This window comes from Mixophyes fleayi, chromosome 9, assembly GCF_038048845.1.
Source record: "Mixophyes fleayi isolate aMixFle1 chromosome 9, aMixFle1.hap1, whole genome shotgun sequence".
In the NCBI taxonomy this organism is placed as follows: domain Eukaryota; kingdom Metazoa; phylum Chordata; class Amphibia; order Anura; family Limnodynastidae; genus Mixophyes; species Mixophyes fleayi.
The window spans coordinates 100,722,219-100,749,084 of NC_134410.1; the positions used below are offsets into that span (position 1 = coordinate 100,722,219).

Here is a 26,866-nt window from a genome sequence, read left to right on the forward strand (position 1 = left end):
ATAAGGACACTGGACAGTATTTATAGGACATCCCTCAAGTATTATACTGTGAGATAAACTGCACTTGTTTCATTTCACATGAGGCTGCTCTGATTTTAATGACTGGAGCCACTAAGGGTCATTAAGCCCAGAATATGGCAACTGATCATCTCTCATCGTCTGCTTTGCAGGGATAGTCTACTAGAGAACCCCAGCCTACCACACAGATACAATGCTCTCATATTAATTTACCATTAATACATTGTCAATGATGATCCACATTTCAAAGGTTTTTAAGAGAATAAAGTGTTGCACTTTATGAGATGTCTCATACTTGCAGTATTGACTGAAAGGGGATAAATGTGAGTCATACATCAGTTATTAACACTGTCAATATATTTCTCACAATAAGAATATCCCATTGTTTTGAAATAAATTAGATACGGTTTCTTTTTTATGTTGGTCTAGTCCTCTCCTCCAGCCATAAAGTTGATCGATTGCCTTCCATAATCTCCCTTTGTCTACAGCATAGGGCACTAACTGCACCAGTTACACAATATCAAAAGTGTTTCGCTGTCTTTTATACAAGTCATTTAGCATTTTTACTTCAAGATATGTTTACATCATCTGTCCTCATACCAGGAGCCAGGTAACTCTTTATATACTGAACACAGATGATGCTGCCTTTGCACAAACTAGTAGATATAGTGATAAAACTTGGCACAAAACTATTATAGACACCAAAGTAGAACATGTCATTTCAGCAGCTTCATGAACAGCTTCAATCACTCACTTTTCACAGGTAAAACTTAGAGAACTCTTGCTTGATACAACTGTATTGTGATTCACTTATGCACCTGGATATCTGTTTCAGTAAATTAAACAAAACAGTCACTCCATGGTGCACTGAATTCTATTATATACTAGAGACCTGTCACTATTTAGATAAATTGATTTTACAGAATTCTTTTTGCACTATAAGTGTAAAAAAGGATTGTTTTTCGAGCTCTTCCAGTCTGGGATAGATTAGCGTTACACTGAAAGCTGGTGATTGTACCATGCTCTTACAACCATTCCAGGACTTGTGTCATGGGGAATGTATTATCTTTATATGTGAGCCACAAAACCCTTAATAGAGCAGGAATCCATTTACTATGAACAGATGCAGGTGAAACTGTAAGTAGTAAGAAATGAATTTGGTTAAATTAAGCTGCCGTTCTATCAGAGGAGCTGAAGGGGGTAGGTGAAAGGCTAAAAGTAAGGAAACGATGGTCAAAGAGTGGAGTGGCCGTGAGTGAGAGGTGGTCCGATGAGAGGGGGCAAATGACGATAACGAATCATTTAGAGGTAGTGGGGTCAGTGGAGATGTCAGTAGGGATGTTGAAGTTGCCCACAAGGAGGGGAGGGAAGGTCTGGCCATATGATGCTGTGTCTGACTGAGCAGAAGGGAGGGGTCGGTGTAGCTAATAAACTGGCCAGAAGGCATTCTAGTTTATTAAAAACACAAAACAACTACTAGCGTTGGAGTGAGCAATGACAACATTTAACTTGACAAAAAAAAATTATTTGTAAAAGTGGATCTCGCTATAGCATAAAATCACATTTTTAGGTTTTAAAGGACCTTAGTAAAAACATTTAAGCAAAAGTTGCCATCTATGTCAGTCTTCCCCCATGTGCAGATCCTGTGACAATACAACCACTAAGGCAGGGGAATGCAATTAGGATATTTCTTTTAGGGTACATTTTAGGATTCACTCACACTGCCCCCAAGACCTGAGCCTTGTTCCACACCACTAATGGAGCAGATCGGCTCCAAGAGATCTTTGATCCCTACAAGGACTAGAAAGGCTGTTCACTCCACCATTTGAAGCAATGGAGGGAGCCAGCTCGACATAGAATAGATGCATCCCGCACTATTTTTCCTGTCTGTGCTCCGTTAAGAAGAATCCCTACATCTCCACTTCTCATAAGGATCGCTGATCCCTTCATAAAGTCCCATCTAAGCTTATGAATGGAATGGTGCTGAAGTGGGCAACGGGCTGAACATACAAGTTATAATACGCAGTTACCGAACCAGCTTTGTGGCTCTATATACGGGCAGCCAATTGCTGATGTTACATGTTGTTAATGTAATTATCAACATGTAACAAGCTGCCTGTATCCGAAAAAAATAGGCAGCGTCATCCAGCAGTACTTCTATTTATTTTATAGTACCTGTGAAAATATGCTGGCTTCTCATATCTCACATTTCTTGTATTTAACGATTGTTACATACTATATTAATACAAATGTTTGGAAGGCCAGCTAAGGAAGTGGGGGAAGGAGCAGAGGCTCCCATACATTTCTATATTTTTACTCCCTCAAGATCACTGCCTTTTTATTATTTAATTGGCTGGCTCAAGCTAGGGCCCCAATAATAAGTCAATGATTTCACAGTTAAGAGAGCATTTTATTTTATTTTTTTGCTTCTACCCTGGTTTGTACGGTGGAAGCATTTAATATTTTATCACACATAATGAACATGATCGGTGTGCATGAAAACAGAATTACTGGTGGAGTGAGGCAGGAGTAAAGAAGCCGCTTTAGTCAGGATCTTTATGAGGTTGCACAGGATCAGGACTCTGGGGAATAACTGAGCTGATCAGTAACACACTGCTCTGCTCGGCGCTCTCAAGGGGATGTAGAGAGGAGAGGAAAAAAAACAACATCCAAACATGATCAATCGAAAGTATTCACTGTGAGCTTGAAAAAAACAAGCTTAGACACATAATATTTCCCTGGCTTGTTGGTGACTGTTACAGGACAAACACTGTCCGTTCAGCCACATGATAGCACTGGTTTGATAATTGATTGAGATATCGATTCACAGCTCGGAGATGTTTAGAACATAGTGAACAGAGAGATGAAAAGTGAGGCAGAGTTTATGTGGACAGGTCTCCGTGACATTCAATAACCCTGTCAATTACTGTGGAATGTGTATCTGGTTTATAAAAGGCTGCCAAAGCAGCCTGGCGTTGAAAGGGGACATCCGAAGGGCACACAGTCCAGTCCCTCGTCAATGATCTTTATTATGATCGATAAATCTGTGCAACCGAGATGACATGCTCAACATCAGATCCAGTATTAGGGAAACAGGCATTTACATAATGGAACACAGTGGTAATAATACACTGTATTTACTCGCAGTAAGCTCCTCTGTATGGATACAAATATATGCAGAATGTTTGGGTCTAGTCGGTTTATATTTTCTATTGTAAATCCTTGTCTCGATCAGATGGCGGCAGATTGTGTATTTATGCCACTCTCGTCCTTGTTTCATCAAAATTACAGTGAATAGGTTAGAAAATGGATGAAAATAAGTCCAAATTTAACAGATACTGTTAGGAAGATATTCCTTAATCCTTGCCCTTTTTGAATATACCTTACCAAGGTCGCATGATACCTATTAAACAATCCTACTGTATTTACTCCAGTTAGGTTAAACTTGGATATCTCATATCATTGGTCTAAGCGACAAAAACCTAATTTTGTCATGTGTCCATATTTATATCAATGCGCAGTCTGTTGGAGAGGAGATGTGGTTGGGCAATCCATGGCTGGTGGAGTTGTTTTAGAGTTAAAAATTCCCTTTAAAATATGGCACAATAATTCTGAGTTTAAGTATCTAACAGAATTGCAGGTAAGTCGCATGGTTGTCCATATCACTACAGATAACTATTTCACACTGTGCCATTTTAGTGCAGAAGAACCGTGGAAAATCTGTATTATTTTTATAGAGCAAACTCCGTCACTACCGTTGCCAAATTTTGCCTATCCGTTGATGCTGAAACCAAAGCAGAAGGCAGCACTGGAGGGAGAGGCGGACAAGAAGTAGAGTTTGGTAGTCTCTCAGATCACTTGTAAGAGGTTCAGGTCTTCCCTGCACGCATTGTGTTCCCTTTGACAGCAGTAAAGCCCCCCTGCTAACCGTGACAGTCCCCAAAATAAATGTAGAAGATGCGACTCCCACATTGGAAACACAATTGTCAGACTCAACATTGTATAGTGCAGGAAGCGGAGGCCGTCACCAAAGCTGGAAGGAAAAGGAAACAGGACCTGCCATCATGCTATAGGGAGACTTACTAACCACCTGTCAGTCTTCATTAACGTCTGATAAGATATTTATATACAACCGGCTAACAATGCCAGTTTCTGCATTATGGAACTACAGTATTGCTGTGTTTATTTAATGCAGTGGTCACTTTTTGGCAGAAAATACGATTAAATTTACACAATGCTTTATTATTCTTATTACTATTATTTAACTGTTATAGTCCGTAACCAATTCTTGACAGCAGTAGTATATCATAGAGGCAGACTATAAACAGGTATCGCTTCAAGACATTTTATTTGTATGCCTTGAACAATGGAAGAAAGAACTACAAACAGTAACACAGACTAGGGTTATTTAATTGCCAGCAAAACAAATATGCTGCAGTAACTCTCATAACACAGATATACCTGGACATAAATTTACAATAAAGCAGAGTACAATGTGACACAACAAGAGGTTATGTTTTAAAGCTGGAATATAGCACACTCTGGGGTAATTCCAGGAAGGATTATTGTTCATAAACCACTGTGGGTACATGAAGAGCCCCCAGAGAGTGCTTTGGATAGACACAGCACAATCCAGAATATAAATTAAGGGCAAGGATCAGCAGGTAGAAAGGGTCAGCTAGGATCTGGCCACAGGTTTTAATCTACATGCTGTTCTGTGTTCTTTATAGAGGAGATAATCTCACGCAGAACCAAATCTCTTACAAAAAGAAGACGTGCTACTTTTACTGGCAGAAGCAGCATGTGCAGACAGCTAAACCAGAGCCAAAGGGCTCGCCCTCCGCACTCTCACTCTGGCACTGTGCTAATAGTGCATGCACGCCATCTGGAGCCTGGCTCTGCCTGAGCTGGTGCTTTGGAGCCTTAAACACTCCTTCGCACCCTCAGCTGTATCACTGTACTTACATGTGCTCTTTAGCACTGCCAGAGGGAGGTGGACAGACAGTAATTGTACAGACAGGAAACACATCTGTCAACTTACACTAATTCCAGAAGCCAACAGGCAAATACTGAGCAGCGTGTCACAGGAGCATGAGATACAGAGGGGGCAGAAACACTCTATACACACACGCCACACACAGTAAAGATTATTACAGCTACAAATAGTGTCATTTTGGAAGGTGGGTTTAAGGAAGCGCTTGTATCGTGCCCTTTTGTTTTCAGTATACACTACAATATGTATTCTATTTTCTCCATATATCTACATGTTCTGTTGTGCTGTCAAATCGGGAGACAAACTGAATGACAGCAATTCAGGCATATACATAGAAACAGAAGGAGCGTACAATGTCGCCAGGGCACAGAACGTTTCTATATAGCGGACATGTGCCTTTTATGTTACTTTAGTGAACATTTCAAAGCCAAATAAGTGGTGCACACAAAAATTGCTACAACTATGCCGCAAGGTGGCACTTTGGTTAACATTGCTGGTGTCATGGGTCCGATTCCAACTAGGATATGTTTTCTATGAATAACTAGTATATATAATTTGCCGTATTGCTTGTATTGTTGTTTTATACAAGAGCTCTTGTTTAAACGTCAAATTTGTGTCATTTTGTGAATATAGTTAACTCTATTATCCGTGGCTCTTTGAGTCTATTAGGTCCAGTCCTATTTTTATTTGGTGGCTCTTGTGCGCTGTTGCAAATTTTATATGTCCGACTAGGGCCTTCCCTGCGTGGGGTTTATCTGTTTTTGGACTGTATGTGGGTTTCCTCCCAAACACAAATAGAACATACTGGTAAGTTAATTGGTTTCAGAAAGTGTGTGCGAGTGTGTGTTAGGCTGTACGCTCCAATGGTGCCGGGGCTGATGCACAGCGGCGTGTAATATGATTGGTGCTATACAAAACAACAACATAATCCCATGTATAAGCAATAGCTGCAAGAGGCAGGCAGACTGGCACACAGGTGACCACTGCCACACACACAGTCACAAGGAGACGCCTACTTACTTTTTCTGAGTAGTGTTCTGTGGGCAGCGGAGGGTATTCACACTGTTCTATCTTCTGACACAGAGAAAACAAGTTCATTTTGTCTCCATAGAAAGGACTCTGTAATGCTGCCATCTGCACAAAGTAAGGTGAAACGCTAATTAAACATATAAAAGCTACATAAGAAAACTTTACAATAAAAAGCACTGTAAAGTGATAAGACTCCCCTTCCAAAAAATAATGTTTAGTACTAATAAGTGTGTGAATGCTCTGTAAGGTTGTGTCACATGCGTTTTAGACACTGTGTTTTATTTGTTAGTAACAAGCAGGTATATGATGTTAATTCATAGCACTAAAGTCTATGGGATCTGCTATTTGCTGGTACAATATCTCTCTCTAAACCTTCTACAGTAGCACTCTCACCTACTAGATAATACAATGCCAAAATCCAGGTCCTTTGAAATTAAATGTAAAACACTCTAGACCAGAGGTGTCTTCAACAGCTCATGTTTTTAGGATTATCTGTCTGTAGAAACAGGTGGGATAATTACTGACCCAGCCAAATAGATTAACTCACCTGTGCATGGTTAAAGATATCCTGAAAACATGACCTGCTGGTAGCCCTTGAGGACTGAACTTGGACACCTCTGCTCTAGACTGTCACACACAAGCTGTAAAGAAAGTGTATTGTGTTGCTATTACTAAATTACTCAATAATGATTAAAGTACTCTATCATGTCATGTACCAGTCATGTGTATTTACCTGAACCAAGTAAACTGATTTTTCTATTACTGTCTATGAACAATATATTTTTTTTTCTTTTCGTCTGGCAAAAGACAATATACATATCACAGTATAACAGTGTCTATATGCTTTACTTAAAGTTTAAACTAAAACCTCAATACCATCACTGCACATCAGAGGGCGGGCACTAGCCCCATGGACCTCCACACTGGGATCTCCCCAAGGTCCAAAAATTAGGCAACTATGACTTTCAATGAGTTGCCTACCAGTGTTTTTAGATTATGTATGAATACAATCCCCAAGCTGCTGTTTATGGAATATTAATAACATGAGATCAAAGCTTAATTTCTAACTTAGCCCCATAAGTACAAAACAGCCTAGTAGACTGTAACCCACATTAGTACCCAACACCAGCATCTCCCATCCCTGCACAGGAAATAGTAGAGTTCTACCTGCCTGGTAACTCCTAACATTCTCTCTCTAGCTCTTGGACTGGAATTGTTCTTTCACGTCAGGGAACATAAATGTTAGTACTGGACAGAAAATCACCTGGGCCATATCTGCTTGTGCAGAAAATATTTTGGGCCTCATTTAGAGCTAGGGGCACACCCAGCTAAAGGGTTAAAATCTGCACCTGGACAAACCATGTTATGATGCTAGGGATGGTGCAAATGCCATCCCTTTTTATTTCCTGCTTTCACATGTTGTACACCAATACTGGGCAGCTTTAGTTGTGTTTATTTCAGTGTTCTGCCAACTGTGATTAGCAGGACGAAAATACACAAGATAATCAAATTGTTTCAAAGTGTTATTTTATTTCCCTGTGCTAGGCACATCGCACTTATTACAATGACACAACTCGGAATCTTACTATTCTTATGATAGACAATTAACGCCACCGCTGGCAATGCAGCGATACAAATCTATAGCGCAGGGTATTAACTGTAGAACATATTTATTGTATTCCAGTAACCCATGTGCCCACAAGATAATACTCTGGGCTGTCTCCTTCTCTGTCCATCGCTGCGCTGTATGGGTTAATCTCGCCTCCAGGTTCAGTAAGCAGCAGCAGCAGCATGTTCCCACTGTGTACAACCCCTCACTGTGTCCCAGCTGCTTATTAAACCATTATGTGATTGGAGAGCTCCTTGTCACTGTCCTTCACTGTCACCCCCCAGCACCGAGCCATTCTGCAGCCCCCGTCTTAATGAGCTTATACTGAGTAATTGTTGATATTATCCTGTTTTGCTGTGAGCAGCGTGTGCTGCTCAGCTTGTTTCAGGGCCTTTTCTTGGCTGATGTTTAATGCCTCTCGTTAGGATTTTAATAAGGGATTATTTGATAATTATTCTGCCCTTACATCCTTAGGTTAGATATTGTGTTCATTACTATGCAGTGTGACAGGGATCCAATGCAGAATGACTGTCCTTCCATGACAGACATTAAACCCCCATTGTGACAACAGCAGAATAAATAAAAAAATAAAAAAAAAACACCACAAACACTGTTAGCAAAACACTCTCTAACCATTCACTGCACTGGCTTAATCCAATGTCTGAAAAAACTTCACTGATTTATCACAAAGCATATTCAGTGCATTTGGGCAACAAGAAATTTAAATTTGGTTTATTTTAATAACATAAGACTCTTAAATTGTTTTAAAAAATCATAATAATATGGATTCCAAAAGCAGGGATCAGTCAGGTCGATAACACAAGTAATGCCTCCAATTCTAATTTTACCAGTCCAGCTGTAAACAAATTCTAGTTTGCAGTACCACTTGTGTACATTAGAGGGTGATATAGAGCCCCTTCCAGTAAACTGTCCCTACAGAGCAGTATGCTTTGGAATATTTTCCAGTATAGAATATTAAAGTGCGTTATCTTTATAAACCTATGGTTTGATAAATGAGCTGTATGCATGCTGCATAAAGTGTGCCCACACAATGAAGTGTTTATACAAATTTAAATCGAGCAAGGTGTTAGGCCCTGTACTACATTAATATTTGGATTCTGAACACAGTGTGTACTGCACTGTTGCCACATTACCATAACTTAGCTGTATCTATAGAATATACAGAGGGAAATTAAAACATTTAAATGCGGTGTTCATTATCAACTTTATCTTTTCAGGAAGGAAATTTTATTATGCAAAATACTGGTATTTCTCTGTATATTTACATTTATTATTTGAGTGTAATCTGCCAAGTTTACGGATAGAGAAAATAAATATCACAAATAGAACAGTGACACTGACCGACAGATTACCAGAACAGTTACATAATACTTGCACAGAATAAGTAACTTTTGAAGAGATTATCTGCCTGGCACGGGGGCATCCATACAATATAAATATTTATAGAATGGGATAAACCAATGTTTATACAGTGTATACAGTATCTGAACCGAACAGAATAAATGACCAACCAAGATTAATTCACACATACACACGTCAGTATTATTTATTACTTCTAAAAGCAATGGCAGCAAAATAGGCTTTACCAATGGGCAGTGCCAGTTATTACCAACATTGCCAAATAAGAGTGAGATCAAAGTCTAAGGACACACAGGTTCTGGACATTTACAGTATGAAGGGAAGAGACGATTGGATGGGCCATCTCATTTTCCGTTTGTATATCTATATCTGTGCGTTCACTGATGTGGGAGAGTGAGACACAATGCAGGCTCAAAGATTGGATTGTAATCTCTTTTGATCCAAACACTGATTTCTGAGCACACAGCCTTCAGTATATGCCACTAAAACAGAACGGACGTTCATTTTTGTTAATTTTGGTTCCCTTCAATGTACAGGGTTTCCAATAAAAAATAATAATAAATTGCTTAATCCTGGTAGCACATGGGTTAATTAATATTACATCAGAGACCTTGAGATAGAAACTACCTCAGTTACACCATCATCAGCTGTTGTGCTTGCACTGCATTAACAAGACCGCAAGACAAACTCGAGTCACAAATAGTCCTTATTACATTTACTTTGATACAGCTGAACGTAGTGACCTAAACCTCAAAAAGAAAGCCTCATAAATTCTGACTTAAATAACCAACAATTTGGGACAGAGGAGAGAGACTTCAGGCATTCTGTACGTTTCCCTAATAAGTGTTTGTGATGCAGGGTTTGGGCTACATTTTGACATTTTGATTAGAACAATTACAGCTGAACGACCAGATACCCTTACATAAATGGGCCCACCACTCACGCGGCTGGTTTAGGGAAATTGGGAATTGCTGTGTTTTTGCCTAAATTGCCCGTCTTGTTAGGGCCGATAAAGGCATCGCTTGTAGCAAGACAGGGGAAAACTTATTTTTATCTCCTCTGATTCATCTAGATGACAGACTCCCCCAAATCTCAGAGAACATGTCATGCCAGGGAGTGGGGGGTGCTATTAAAATTTGCGACTGGCTGTGAAGTTTGTGGAAATGACAGGGAAATGTAATAATGTGTATTAAAGTGAAGTAGAGTCTAAGGAAACATTGCTTGGCTCAGACACTAACGATGATGTGGAGGTTAACCCTGCAGATGCCACTGTGGCTTTCAGTGCTGCTTGGGAACCCAAGTGCAGTTAACCCTTTTACGGATACCGTTTTCAGCAACACGTTTTTACCACAAAAAGCTATTCAGCTCTTACAACAGCGTAAAAGTATATAAATAATATATATGATTAACAAAAATCAGACTCCCAAGCAGGATTCTATCAAGCTAACAAGGAACATCTGCAGACTCATTAAGGTCAAGCCTATTATGTACATTATTTGAAGACCAAGACCTTTCTCTCCTGCATATTCAAGATATTCATACACTTGTTTAATAGACAGTCTGAATGGGAAAAATTTGCTCGGTAAAACATTACCCGGCTACTGCACTAAAACAAGACAAAATATAAGTAAAACGTAGGTTCTGTAAAACTGGTTCTTACTGAATGAGACATGTAGATTGCTTTGGTCATTACTGAATAACTACATTCGCTATCAAAGAATAACATCAAAATACCACATCTGCTATCACCATATATCCATTATTGTTATATGGGAGGACAGATAAGACTTGTCCGGGGTGACCTATCACAGGAACAATGACCCACTCTGAGCATTGAACCTCTCAGTAAGCTTCTATACCAGTGTTTGTTAACCTGTGACATTCCAGGTGTTTGTGAAACTACAAGTCCCAGCATACCCTTCCAGCAATAAGCTGCTATATGTTGGCAAAGCATGCTGGGACTTGTAGTTTCACAACACCTGGAGTGTCACAGGTTAGCCAACACTGTCCTATACAAATATCTGTAGATAAGATCAATCACTAATTGAGAATCTGAGTACATGGAATGCACACATTTCTCTTTCCCATCTACAATTAATGAGAATTCTTCATAGGTGGGCACTGAATGTTATACGCTCAGATTAGTCAGGATATGTGTTATGTGCAATTAATACTCCAAGGGAAACAGCTGTATGGCTTGTGTACCGCCATCTGGAGTGGTCTTACAGCCGTATAGCATTTAACATGTAAATATCTGCCAATAGAGGGGAAGTAAAATTGTGCATATGCTTCTGTTAGATTCCCCCTATGGGGGCTTGTATGTTAGTTATAAGGCCAAGCCACTGTTGAGCAACTTACTGTCATTACAACACAGGCAAAGGAAAAAGAAAGTATCATAGAGAACAATAATAATGTAGAACACAACAGGTATGTGTAACAGAGTCTGTAAATGGTAGAATACTGGGTATATAAGAGTTCGGTATCACAGTGTCAGATTTAGGAAACAAACCACTTTGGAACAAATTTTCATTTAGTGACTTTGAGAAAACAAATTTTGAGATCTTTAACCTGCATGCAATTATCAAGTCATAGCAAATAGAGTTAAAAATACTCACTTCATACAACAGACATCCCAAGGACCAAATATCCGACTTGAAATTGTAGCCATTTTCGTGTATTCTCTCTGGGGACATGTAATACGGTGTTCCCACTGCAATGATACCGCACAATACCATAAATGCAGTTGACAACATTTACCTGTCATTTGTTATGGCTATTATCTCAAATGGTAATCAATGGTACAATTCCTAAATTAAACATGTCAACTGTCTAGTAGAATACATGTCAAAAACGTAAGCAATTGACTGTACACACATTACTGCTCTGCCAAGATTTTAGCATTGGTTCATCGTAATTTACCACTTTACTGTCACTTGTATAGTGTCGGTAGCCTTAAATAGTCACTGTATAATCAGATACTGAAATCTCTCAAAATAAATCACTGTCATAGACCAGGCACAGACAGGGAAGGTTGAAAAGAAGACACGACAGTAAATATAGTGTTATCAGCTTGGATGCATTTCTTGTGTGCGTAAAACAAAATTAACCTTCATACACTGAAGGACAACTGTGGAAGAAATATTGCACTCTATCAGCTGATCTGACTTTGATAAAGAAGACGTTAAGCTGATGTTAATTTATTAAATGGAATTTATTTGGTTATCTTTACAATGCGTCAGCAGCTGAGAACTGGTCTTTTGCCTAATACAACATCAGTTTACACAAATACATATTGCCTGTTACATGCTGTGCCGTGACTAGCTTTATTTACAGGAAATGCAGTAAAACATCTAGGGGGATCAGGACACCCATGGGAGGTGAATTTCAGGGGGGACTCTGCACTCACCGATCCCAGTCTTTCTGGAATGTGCGTGGGATCAGTGACAGGAAGAACTCGTGTCAAGACTGATGCTCATTAGTCCAATGACATCCATATTTATGAGAAGGATTAGCACATGTGATGGACAAATGTCTGCATGCTACCCCTGCAGAACATTCAACCAGAGGGGCAGATGACACTGGACAAAAAGCCCAAACACAATACGTGTATTCCCATGTCCTCTGAATGGTTCACAGCTTACCAGCAAATAATTACTCCCTGTGGGGCATTGTGAACTTTCCTGGGGTAATTAAAGGTCTATGAGCCACAGACTGAAGTGCCTTATTGCGATTACTAAATGATTAATTTGTTTCCACCAGATGTTGATAACATGGAATATCGGGAGCTTTGTGCTTTTGCATCTAAACCAAATATCAATCTGTAGATAAAACAGAAAGCCCACAGTAATTCAATTAAAAAGTTCCCATAAAACATAGGACTTGTATAAAACTAATCTCCCTGAAGCCAGAACCTAATTGTAGATGCATGGAAACAAGGCGATCTACTGCAAAGGCTGATCACATATGAAAGCACAACTTCCCATTTGACGCTTACACAGAGCACAGCGACCAGCTTCAATCCTGCCAAAGCATACCAGCAACACTCTAATTTTATATTAATTATTTAAATTAACATTAGCACTAAATTAAGCTTCTTGTGCAGTTGTTAGTGGGGAATAGCAGCAGTTGGAGCTTCAGTGGCAATGATGGCATAGGACCAACACGTCTTTGCTCTTTGGGGGAAACATAACAAGGGTGGAATTACATATAAAATGTAGTATTAGGTGGGGTTTACTACAGTAAGATAAGATCTGGGGGTAAGTGTATCAAGCTGAGAGTTTTCCGGCGGGTTTGAAAAACCAATCAGATTCTAGGTATCATTTATTTAGTGCATTCTACAAAATGACAGCTAGAATCTGATTGGTTGCTATAGGCAACATCTCCAATTTTCAAACCCGCTGGCAAACTCTCAGCTTGATACATTTACCCCCTGGTGTCTTGAGCTGCACAGTTCAGACCATCTGACAGGTCCCAGAAGCTTCCAGAAGTCCTCATGCTACGATATACTACTATCATTCACCTGGTTCAAGCAGAAAGGTCTGCTGTCCCTGTCCTTCCCCTGTGTATGGCCCAGTGAATACACAACATGACACTTGCACAAGGGTTAGGGCATCAACTCTTCCTATTAGAATCACCAGTGGAAGTAGCATTAAGCAGCATGGGAGCATTGGGAAGGTTTAGTAAATTCCAGCTAATACAAGAATTACAAAGTCTTTGAACAGATGTAATTTGCAGGGTGACATTAAAGTTGCCCAATATTTGTGTGCTACATGCAGCAGTAGGTAGTGTTTTCCTTGCATGTAAAGAAAATAATGTATTTGTACCCCTTGCATTGTATCATGGTTTGTCTAGGTGCAATTATTTCCTCATAATTCTAAATGAGGCCCTCTGTGTTTCAGTGATATCGCTAGATGTAAGTGTCATTACTGTCATACTGGGCCTGAGTTATGTTCGGAAGTACGTTCATTTGTGTAGCGTATCTTGAGTGAAATACCTCTGCAAATGCTCAGATCAGAAGCCAATGAACAAGACTGTATGCAACTCATGTCTGACACTTACAACTGCCTACGACTTGAGTGGGACCGGAGGAGGGAAGGGGCAGACTGACGTAGGCCATGTACAATATGAGCGCGCAGAGGGTGTTCTGACGCAGATGCGACTGATTCAAGTCCTAGGTAAGTACTCTGGTTTCAGACGTATTATTTGCACCATCTACAAGGCAGGGATAGGTGCCGACTGACACAGCGTTATCTTGTTATAGAAACTACACGTATGCGTACCACTAGATAGCACAGAACATGTGTATACAAGTAAGGCGGAGTATACAAATACATTGTATATACAGTATGCATTAAAAGCATGCTTATTTATGTATTTAATGTTAAAAAAAAAAATGTAACCGCATTTTTTATTAATTATACTGTTGAGTTGTTCATTAATTATATAGTTTATTTTATGCGTTCTGATGTGACCTTATATTGCACATCCGCTTGTGCATTTTGTGCATTAGGGCAGCACGGTGGCTCAGTGGTTAGCACTTCTGCTTCACAGCACTGGGGTCATGAGTTCAATTCCCGACCATGGCCTTATCTGTGTGGAGTTTGTATGTTCTCCCGGTGTTTGTGTGGGTTTCCTCTGGGTGCTCCGGTTTCCTCCCACACTCCAAAAACATACTAGTAGGTTAGTTGGCTGCTAACAAAATTGATCCTAATCTGTGTGTCTCTGTCTGTGTGTATGTTCGGGAATTTAGACTGTAAGCCCCACTGGGGCAGGGACTGATGTGAGTGAGTTCTCTGTACAGCGCTGCGGAATTAGTGGCGCTATATAAATAAATGGTGATGATGATGATTTACTGCACTCTGTTCTGTCAGTCTACATAGGGCAGGTACTGTGTAGGCAGAGCTAACGCACACCCAGATTCAAATGGAAACGCATCTTGAGATACGCTTGGATTTCAATACAGTCGGAACTACGCACAAGTTCCGTGCTCTTTATATTTTATAGTCAACTTACACGCAGGTTGCGTTCACACTTGAATTAGACCCATTGTGCTCACAATCAGATTCTGTGACTAGTGTATGTACAGCATAATGTGCTTTTGCACCAGGTTTCTCAGCTATGATACATGCAATTTAATATGTGCCTTGCTGTCATCATGAAGTTACCCTTTGATATCGGTCTAGATTGCTGCTCTCTGACTGACATGGTTGGGCTGCAAGGACAGTGACTTGTGGAACCCCAATTTTTCCTCATTAATGTAATAAGTGCAGCTGTCGCAGAATATCTCATCATTAAGTGGACACGATCATATTTTGGGCTCATTCTGCCTGACATGATCTTAATAGGGCCTGATGTGTTTTTTTTTTTACAAAAATATTTATCCAAAACCGGTAGAGACATTCAGATGTAAAGCCCCAACACACACATATACACATAACAGCAAGGACAATGCTGCTAGTGAAAACGTGGCTGCAGAGTGGACCTAGAACTCTACAGATGAAGTATTAGGAATCGGCTGAGAAAACAAACAAGCAAATGGATATATTCCCTAGATATAACATAAATTAACCGTGCAAATCTAAGGTCAGAAACAGACAACACAATCAATAATGGGAGTAGAAGATTATGTGAATTAAATGTTCTACACCAAATGCAGTCATTTAGCGATATGGTCACTGAAATGGGTTGATTAGTTTGTCAATCACCTGCTCACCCTGGTTTAATTTAGTTAAAGGAGAGAGCCAAACACTTAAGATAATAATCTGAAGGATGGAGACTTCAATCCTGAACAGAATATAAACCTATCAGAAGATATAGATTTTATAGATCATTATATACACACGCACGTACGGTGGTGGAGAGATGGCTAACAGAGGTATCAATACCATAAGGTAGGACCTATAAGAACCTTTTGAGGTCAGCCAGTTTTCATCAGTGGTAATGGGAATATAACTTGTGAGCTATGTATAGCTGGTTCTCATAGGACATTGCTGCAAAACAAGCGGAGGTAGAAAACAAAATATACTGTACCCAAGGAATGTGCCGCGGTGGTTTTGGAGCTGAAGAATCGGCCAAGCCCAAGGTCTCCTAATTTCACAACTCCGGTGGCCGTGATAAAGACATTTGCAGGCTTTATATCTGTGGGAGGACACAAATACGGATTTAAACCACCTTAACTTTAGATGTGTTTTCATGAAGGTAAACATCATATATATTATATTGGACTGATCAGTATGTGTGTCTGTATGTACTGGAGAAACAATTATTCCATAATGGAAGACAATCAGCGACGAAGGAAACACACAAGTTTGAGGAGCGCCTCATACTAGTAACTTGTTCTGTACGCTACAACGTTTCTGATGTTAAGAAATATGGGAGCAACGCTGTGCAAGTTTGTCATAAAATCATTCTGGAACATATGAAGCAATAATAACTTGATTAGTCTTATGGTTTCTTATCTGTCCTCCCAGATCTCCCTTTTACAGATATCAAAATGCATGGGGCAACTTCTGCTTTCTGAAGTATGGAAAGACATGCGATATCACAGGAAGTGTAAATACTGTGCCCGTTTGTGACTACAAACACATGAAATAAATGACTACTGCTATCTGCACCAGACAGCCTGTTCTGCATCTCTCGAGTTTACAAAGAAACCAACAAATAATTTGAACAATTACAACTAAACTCAAAAATATAAATTATTGGTCTCTACCTTTTTTGAGCTGTGATACTTCCTAGTGTAACATTAAATGTTCACACAGGATTTTACTTTTTTTTTTTACCCAGGACAAAAAACATAACTTTTCCAGTATCTTGCATTGGCTCATCTGCTTTTAAGACGTGTTGATACCCCCCCTTTCACTCACAAAATGCTACTTGTAGCACTGTAGTAGTCCTCCACAGTATTTGCAAAATGGACTCTGTAGGTCTCATTATATCTAATTCTAAAGAAAATAAAAATAGTATTAAAATGTACAGTTCAATCTCACTCTGACTGTACCCTGCAGCTATGTTAGAAAGGAGAGAAGGAGAGTTCAATAGAGTGCCCCATCCTCAACCACAAACAGTAAGACACACTTCACATTCGACTGGTTGAAAGGCAGCAGATATGGGACAGACAGCAAAGCATTGCATGTCGGTTATCCTCATTTAATCTTGCAATGACATCTCTGGCCAGGCCGCAGTGTGCATATCCACCAATATTTACAGAGCATTTCTTGTACCTAATAAACTGCACGCCATCCACTCCACTTAGATGTCTGCATCTTCTCCTCACCCTGACCCTCACAGTGATACATAAGGTTTTCTTTTTTCCCCTTGACAAAAAATTCATGACACTCAAGCGATAATGACATTGGTTAATTCCATAACAGTCACAGTATAATTCCATTTGGCCTCCAAATATTGTGAATGTGTTAGTTGTATATTCCCTTTCTGTTAATAGGCTCCAGGAAACTGATTACTCTGTAAACACAAGTTAAGACTGTCCTGGGAAACCCAGGATACATGCATGGATTCTATACATTACATTAAGCATTCTCTGTATTCTACTGTCCTTATCTGTGTCCCTTTTATAAACAGATGGTGTTAATTCTTCTGTAACATATATATCTGCAATAACTGTAACTAAGTCTGTGCAGCGTGCTACATATCTACGCAACAGTTACAATAGCATACTGTACAGATTTACCAAAGTAGAAACCACTATGCAGTCATTGCTACTATGCAGATTACATCTGAATTACCAATTTCAATTAAACAAATCAATTGATATAAACACAGTTGAATAAAGTACTTAGAATATATTGTAACATACGGAAAGAAAATACACATGGGCAAGTAGCGCACACAGGAATTAACGTGAATTACTAGATCAGCAATTGGCTCCATTCCTTTATATGGAGAAATGTTCAACATGTAACTTGCTGCAGGAGCTTAACTTTTGATCAAGAGTGGTGGACTATATGCACTTTCCAGCTACTAGAAAGAGAACCGCAGGGACAAATTGCACTGGTGGAGAAGTCTGTCTGCATATAACCACAGAGGAATACTTTTGGTAATGTATAATTCTGGGCAGTTAATAGTTTCCAGGTCATGCATGGTTCCTGAGCATTACAAGCTTGCTTAGATAACGTTCACAGAAAACATGTGCATCTCTTCTTGAAGCCAGGTGTCCCAATGCCCTAAACACAACAAAAACAACACTCTGATCGACGCCTTTGTATTCAACACTTCACAGCTTGATGTGCCAAGATTTTTATAAAGGAATCAAAACAAAATCACCCTCTGACAGTTTCATCAGGTCCAATCAGAGCAAGGCTTCAAAGGACAGATGAAACAAAATGTTCAGAGGTAACAGGATGAGTAGTAGGGGAGAAAAAAACATTGGTGGAAGATTTCACTTAACTAGTTCAGTGCTGTTGGTGTGTGACAGGGTACATTAGTTTACTGATTGAAATGTAAGCATTAAAAGAATGTATTGGTAAGAAGTTCATCAGGCATTAAAAAAATAAAACTTTTTAGTCCAGACGTTTCAAATAAGGAAGGAATGCTATCAATGTGTAGTAAGTACACTGCCAGCCAGTGCCCTACCACCACACACACTGCCAGCCCGTGCCCTACCACCACACACACACAGCCAGACAGTGCCCTCCCACCACACACTCTGCCAGCCAGACAGTGCCCACCCACCACACACTCTGCCAGCCAGTGCCCACCCACCACACACACAGCCAGCCAGTGCCCTCCCACCACACACACACAGCCAGCCAGTGCCCTCCCACCACACACACACAGCCAGCCAGTGCCCTCCCACCACACACACACACAGCCAGCCAGTGCCCTCCCACCACACACACACACAGCCAGCCAGTGCCCTCCCACCACACACACACACAGCCAGCCAGTGCCCTCCCACCACACACACACACAGCCAGCCAGTGCCCTCCCACCACACACACACACAGCCAGCCAGTGCCCTCCCACCACACACACACACAGCCAGCCAGTGCCCTCCCACCACACACACACACAGCCAGCCAGTGCCCTCCCACCACACACACACACAGCCAGCCAGTGCCCTCCCACCACACACACACACAGCCAGCCAGTGCCCTCCCACCACACACACACACAGCCAGCCAGTGCCCTCCCACCACACACACACACAGCCAGCCAGTGCCCTCCCACCACACACACACACAGCCAGCCAGTGCCCTCCCACCACACACACACACAGCCAGCCAGTGCCCTCCCACCACACACACACACAGCCAGCCAGTGCCCTCCCACCACACACACACACACAGCCAGCCAGTGCCCTCCCACCACACACACACACACAGCCAGCCAGTGCCCTCACACCACACACACACACACAGCCAGCCAGTGCCCTCCCACCACACACACACACACAGCCAGCCAGTGCCCTCCCACCACACACACACACAGCCAGCCAGTGCCCTCCCACCACACACACACACAGCCAGCCAGTGCCCTCCCACCACACACACACTGCCAGCCAGTGCCCTCCCACCACACACACACACTGCCAGTCAGTGCCCTCCCACCACACACACTGCCAGCCAGTGCCCTCCCACCACACACACTGCCAGCCAGTGCCCTCCCACCACACACACACACTGCCAACCAGTGCCCTCCCACCACACACATACACTGCTAGCCAGTGCCCTCCCACCACACACACACACACACACTGCCAGCCAGTGCCCTCCCACCACACACACACACTGCCAACCAGTGCCCTCCCACCACACACATACACTGCTAGCCAGTGCCCTCCCACCACACACACACACTGCCAGCCAGTGCCCTCCCACCACACACACACTGCCAGCCAGTGCCCTCCCACCACACACAAACACTGCCAGCCAGTGCCCTCCCACCACACACAAACACTGCCAGCCAGTGCCCTCCCACCACACACAAACACTGCCAGCCAGTGCCCTCCCACCACACACACACTGCCAGCCAATAGCCTCTGTTAACCGTTTTTCCACTCTACAGTAACAGCACATAGTTTCATAACACTGTGCTTGGAATATGCAATCTCCGGCGAATCAGCAGTAAAAGTTCCCAACACAATCCTTGGAGAGCAGGCGGACATGCACTGCCACTTCCACTGCGGAGGGGAAGAAGTGATACCTGTAGGGGGACATGTTGCAGTCACCAGCGATTTTCCAGGGACAGACATCGAGATATGAGATAGATATGCCCCACTGTGGGGGTAACACTTCTGCCTCACAGCACTGGGGTCATGGGTTTGATTTTGTGGGTTTCTTCTGGGTGCTCCGGTTTCCTACCACACTCCAAAAACATACTAGTAGGTTAATTGGCTGCTATCAAATTGAGTCTAGTCTCTCTACGTGTGTGTGTGTGTTAGGGAATTTAGAAGCTCCAATGGGGCAGGGACTGATGTGAGTTCTTTGTACGGAATTAGTGGCGCTATATAAATAGCTGATGATGATACAGATAGGTCAATATGCACATTATTGTGACCAGTAATTCATTAAGCAATAACAGCATAATATATTGTACCCTCCAATTTGTGTGGGGAATTGCTTGCAGAATCTCTGATAGTTGTTATAATTCATTAAATTGATGCTTAAAAAAAATGTTCATGGGCATGCACACAAACTTTTCTTTGCCAGTTTCTCTACCCAAGCAACTTTGCAATCTTGCTATTTGGTTGAAGATTAAATTAAGGACACAAAGAGCTGAAAAAGAGGAACCAGATCTCCAGCAAACCAGTCAGCGCTCTCACCTTGGAATGAACCAAGAAATCACTTACTCTCATATAAAAAATAATAATACTAAATATGTAATTTACTCCTAGCCAAAGAACTCATTACACCTGCACTAATGTATCTGAGGTGTCAAATTATGTTTTGTGTTCATCGACGTGTATTCTTTATTAAACAGCTGTATACAGTAACCATGGAACAGCAGCTGAATTTACTCTAGGATACACAGCATGGCTGGATGGGGTGATTACCTCTGTGCATGATCCGGCGGGAATGCATATGTTCCACAGCGCTGCATAACTGCACAAAGTACTTCCATACTGTCCTCTCTGGTATTAATCGCTTCTGTTTCTTAAAATACTGTGACGGGAAGATAACAACCAATGTTACTAGGAGGGAGAATGGGAGGAAGGTAAGAGGTGAAAGGTCAGAGGGGAAATGTGGGATGTATAAAAGGAGAAATACATAGATATAGCAGACACAGATACTGAAACAGGGAATTATGCAATTAGGTAAGTAAATTAAACATCTTAGTTCTCTGAGACAGGTAACTCATTCCATTCATACTGGTTTGTAATGCTTACACCTGCTGTCATTGTGTGACGTCATATAAATAAACCTGAGCATGCATACAAAGACGACAGAGGCATGCGCACCAGGAAGGAAGGGTATAACGTAGGTCACAGTACATAAAAGAGAAGGAGGACAGGAAATGCCTATTGGAATGAAAACCCCTGCAAGAAGAACAAAGGGATTTACGCCAAATGTTACACAGAAAGGATTACAAAAGTAAAGAAGTAGTACAGTGATAGGATACAGAAGAATACAAAAGGAGGGGGGACTCTCAATCAATCTTCCGTAGTTTTATGTTCTGATGTAGCGTAACCCATTTCCCACACTCATCGAATCAATGCTGCGGAACAAAACTCGGTTTGACAGGTGGAGATGCCATCTCAGTGTAATGAACATCTCTTGTCTTAATTACCTTGTACAACATATTTAACGCCTCAGAACCACAAACTGTGACAAATGGAGCATTTGCCTGAAGCAAACTACGAAAAAAAAGCTTCTTTGAATATATTTTGAACTTACAGAAAACTTTTAAAGCTCTGGGAAGCTGCTAAACAGGTCCTTTCTGCACACTAAACGTTAACATGTATTGCTAAAAAACCATAACAAATATACATGATATCTTTGCCGTACATTATCTCATCAGGTTATTTGTAGAAAGTTACTTAAAGCAAGGGTGCATTCATTTTTGTACCACAACACAGTCACTAGAAGTGTAACAGAACATATTGCTATTATTAAACACACAGAAAACTGGTGATATAGGGTATTGCTGCTATCCTTCTATAGTATCCTATATACAGTAGCCCATTAGGCTGGTGTATAGTGGTTTAAGAGGGCTTCTATTCCCCCCCAATTATAGTAACCTTTATCACGGAAACATTCTGTCCAGCACATAACACTATCATGGGCAATGTTTCTTACGCTGGCAATTACAGTTAGAAGTAAGCTTATGAATAACATACGCCAGAGTTGCTTTGGGTTCGTACTTTCAAATAAACCTTCTCACCAGAGTACATTCTTCATAAAGAGTTTAACATTTTCATTTCGGAGCTTTCATCCTAGGGGTCATGCGTCAGAATTTAGCGACCGCTTGAATGGAATATTACACTTAGAGGAAAAGGTGCTTTAAACAGTAATATTTCACCATATCATCATGCAGTGACGGTGAGGTTTACCTTAAAGTTTACCAAGTCAGCAGCAACCAGACGCATACGAAATATGGTTGCCGGACTAGAATTAATTTAATTGAATTCTGCTTTGCAGCCATGCAGTATGCATCTATATTACTTCCAATGTGACATGACTACTTTTTATGATCTCAATGATTATATACATCTATCAACAAAGTATAATAGGCTCTAGAGTTCCCGATGCCTCAGGTAACTTTGCCATTAGTCACTGTAAGGACTGCACATTTTCTGAAGCATGCAAGGAAGATGTGAGGAATTGCTGTTCATTAGAATCAGCACTTGAGAACAAGATGTCTATGCGCAAAAACAAATTTCCCTGCTGAGCTAGAAGTACCTATTGTGAGTCTTTAAGTGAAGGGTAACTTAACTGTTACAGAGCAAAATGATGATGGTACAGTGGAATATTTCTGGATTACATCTTATCCTTTATTCCACTACATTCACACAAAAGGTAGGAAACTATTGACATAGATTTTCTAATAATATTTGTACTTTGTGATAAAAGAGCTCACTAAACATACGTAGAACACTTAGAAAACAAATTCCACATCTGTAAAATTCAGTCCTATGGTCCTTACTTTAATCATTTGAGAAAGATCTCCAGCATCTGCCAGCTCCAGGACTATGTTCAACTCATTGTTTTCAATGAATGAGTCCAGATACTTAATAACGTTCGGGTGATTCAATTGCTGCATAAAAACAGGAGACAGGAGATGAACAGCGGCATCTAAACATTCCGGTAAAAGAAAACTTTAGAGGACTATAGCGTGAACTGCATATAACCCCTGCTTAAAGGTAAAACTAAAAGGATAGAGATGAATGAAATTTTCAAAACTATTCTGTGATATATTGTATATGTCTCAAATGTCCCCAGCCCTGCCACAACGCACAGCAGATTGAAGTGACCGTCCTCACAACAGCTCCTTTCACTGGACGAAATGCAAATGTATAAATACAGTGCAGAATTCTGAAGCAAAATCATAAAGATGGCACTGCCAGAACGCTGCACATCTGTGAAACGACCTTTTGAGTCCAGTGTTTTAACACAGACATTTTTCCAACACTCGATCAAACCCAACAATGCTTTCTATAAAAGGCACGGCAGACAAAGGATATAATGGCCGCCAACAGCAGAGGTGACGGCAAGTGTAGCCTATGAGACCCTGATGCCGTTACGTCATTTCTGTGGTCATTTAGGACTAATAAGTACTAATGAAGAGGCCTGATAGATTGCATGGAGGTCTCTGTGCAACAGGTGGATGGCAGTTGGGTTGGTCGGTTCTCTGGCAGCTATAAGCGACGGAGGGAATCCATGTAATAGAGAACAGTCAGTTTAGGGGTTTCTATGTAAAAGCTGGCTAGTAGTTGTAGCATCCAAACTCCATGTTTCTAACATTTTGTCTGGGAATGCGATACGATTCCTTCAGATGGGTCTTTATCTGCTCTCTAACCACAGTTGGGATCCTTTAGTGGTCAAACTCTATAGTAAATCTAGAGGTTGAGGGATTCTCGCTCTGCATTAAATGCTTTGCTTTGAGGGGAGTATTTCTTTGCAATACCTGGGTTGCACTAGGGGGCCTATTTTTCTGCAATATGTGCTTTGCAATAGAGAGTATTCCTCTGCATGCTTGTTTATTGTTGTGTAATAGACATTTGGTGGTGATGACCTATGTGCTGGGTAACATGATGACTCATTCGCGGTCACTAGCTATATAGAAGAATGCGATCATTGTTAGATACAACATTCTATAATATGTTGTCCTATATAGGCGTCCTTTCATAATCTATTCTAAAGAAAAGCAAATAAGCGGGCGAGTGTTTAATAGGATTCAGTTCAAGGTTAGGTAACACACTAAATTACTTGATTTGTCACTGTTTTATCAAAATAAATCCTCTTCGTAAGATGATTTTACATTGCCTATTTTGGCTGTGTTAGTGGTGGTAGATTTTATGTCCCCTACATATTAGATCTGTTTACCCCCTACTGGTGATTCAGCTGCATTTTAGATTATGCATCGTAAAAATATTTCATTAGTATATTTTATTTTACAGGTATGTAAATACAAAACTATCAATAATGTGGTTACAGTCTTTTTCGACTATCTTAGTTCTGTTCCACTGAATGTTATACATCCTATTATCTAGCTATATTTTCTGTGTCGTTTTACGAGCGGGTTGTTTTTACATCTGCATGTTCTGTGCAGCTTAGCCTTATCACAACATACTAAGCTATAGCAGCATTTCCATTTTATTTTTAATGACACATTATGGAACTCTAAACAAACCTTCTGATGTTCTATTGAGGTACTGAAACCATTTATTGTGCAAGTTAGTCTTTTTGCATAAATGGGGGCTTGCAACACAGACATACATCTGTCCCTGTGTACCTTCTCTATAAAGCTACAAAAAAAATCAAGATGGGATCCATCAATTAACAGCAGCAGAGCTGAACGTATCACTTTGACCAGTTATTTTCTCTCCAGCACTAAGCGGGGATGCTGACAGATACACCAGAGCTGCCTTCACCCCTCTCTCAAGTATATAGATCATTAAACCTTGAACCATTATGTGTTAAAGCACTAGGCAAGGGGCCATCCACCTGCTCTGTACTCCCACAAACTGCTGACCTTGTATTGCATTAAACGGTTTCTCGGGAACACACTTAAAGCTTACATTATTGTTACTTTTGATTTGTTGAGCTACGAGTAAGCTGACTTCCGTGCGCTCAGGGTTTGTATCAGACATAATTTATAAATGCGGACATATTAGAAAGGAATGCCCTACAGGCAGTAAAACAGATACACACTCTGCTCATTCGCAACGCAATGTGACTGCTCAGACTGACTCACCAGATTTCGAGCTGTTTGATGCTGTGATTTCAGTGTTTAAACTGCAATTTTTCTCTCCGCAGGGATCCTGGCTTTGAGCATACTTGCAAATTTTGAAGTGTGAAATGTTTAAAAAATATATATATTCAGCAAAGCAATGCCCACAGGCAAGTAAATGTCTTTGTAAGATTACTGCCCATAAAATATTAGGAAGATTTGGGAAATTCCATCCTGTTATGTCAAATATGTTTTAAACCAGCTGGATCCAAGAAATACACATAGTGCATGTCTGATTTTATCCCAAACCATGGGAGTTAAAACTAATAATGGGCTATGACGAAACTTTCTCAACAGTGTAGTATATCCCTTAGGCCTAAATTACAAAACAAAAGCCTATGCAGATAAGACCTGGTCAGCTACCGTGACCAAGAACTTGAATAACGAAAAGTTTGACAGCTTCAAGAAAGACATGTCATATGTTAAGTATGGCACGCTAGACATCCTAAAACTTCACATCCAGACTCTGCCCGTTCGTGTCTCACACTCAATTAAGAAAATTTGTATTTGTGAATTGTATAACAGAGTTAGTAAAGGCACAACACATTGAGAATATCTCATAACACGAATGTTCCAAATACGCAAATATCAGTCACAGTTATAAATGCAAATATGGAGTAACCCTGTGGTGAGTGGGCCTTATATAGTACAATTATATGGATCTGGCCTATGTGTTAAATTCTGGTCCTGGGGATGGAACCTTAGTCACAACACAGATTTCCACAGGTGTAACAACTTCTGAAACAGGAATAACCATGAACAAAGCTTGTAGTATTTTTAGTCATTTCTGTTATCAATTATACTTTTTCAGGCTGCTTTCAAGGCACGATGAAAGCAGCCAACATGGCTGAATCCCACAACATGAAAAAAGTGGAGATGTTGCCTATAGCAGCCAATCAGATTCTAGCTATAATTTTGTAGAATGTACTAAATAAATGATTGCTAGAATCTGATTGGTTGCTATAGGCAACGTCTCCACTTTTTCTAATACGCAGTTTAGTAAATATACCCTTTAGGAGTAAGACCAATCAATTTTGAAATAATAAAGTAAGCCCTTTTAATTACTGCCTGTAATTTAAGCATGCCATTCTCACTGCTATTAAGAGTTATGAAATACAGTACTTATAATAAAATTAAAGTTTCACTAACTACTTCATTAGCTGGAAATAGTATTCCATAAATATAAGCTTTAAAAGAGTAAAGTGAAATAAAACAGGGGTGAATTAAAGTTACAAAGGCACTCTGAGACAACCCACGTTTTTAGGATCTCTGATTAGATACCATTGTCGGCAACAAACATTGGAGAAATGACAGCAAATGTTTGAAAATCTGCAGGTATTCATCACAGAATAAAATATTGTACCTTTAGAAGGTCAATTTCTTTAATGCAGTCTTGTCTGGCTTTGGCATCCATCATTTCAAATATC

The 26,866-nt window shown here is 40.6% G+C and overlaps 1 protein-coding gene across 5 annotated transcripts in view; it reads right to left on the reverse strand.

Moving 5' to 3' along the window:
* Positions 1-26,866, reverse strand: part of NEK6 (NIMA related kinase 6) — a 123,446-nt gene that overhangs the window by 3,472 nt on the left and 93,108 nt on the right. For all 5 annotated transcript variants that reach the window (XM_075184718.1, XM_075184719.1, XM_075184720.1 and 2 more), the window contains 6 exons: positions 26,803-26,865; positions 23,133-23,243; positions 21,043-21,151; positions 16,059-16,166; positions 11,645-11,739; positions 6,032-6,145 (listed from right to left, as the gene is read on the reverse strand). In XM_075184718.1, coding sequence (XP_075040819.1) covers positions 6,032-6,145; positions 11,645-11,739; positions 16,059-16,166; positions 21,043-21,151; positions 23,133-23,243; positions 26,803-26,865 — 600 coding nt within the window. The remainder of the gene's footprint in view (positions 1-6,031; positions 6,146-11,644; positions 11,740-16,058; positions 16,167-21,042; positions 21,152-23,132; positions 23,244-26,802; position 26,866) is intronic.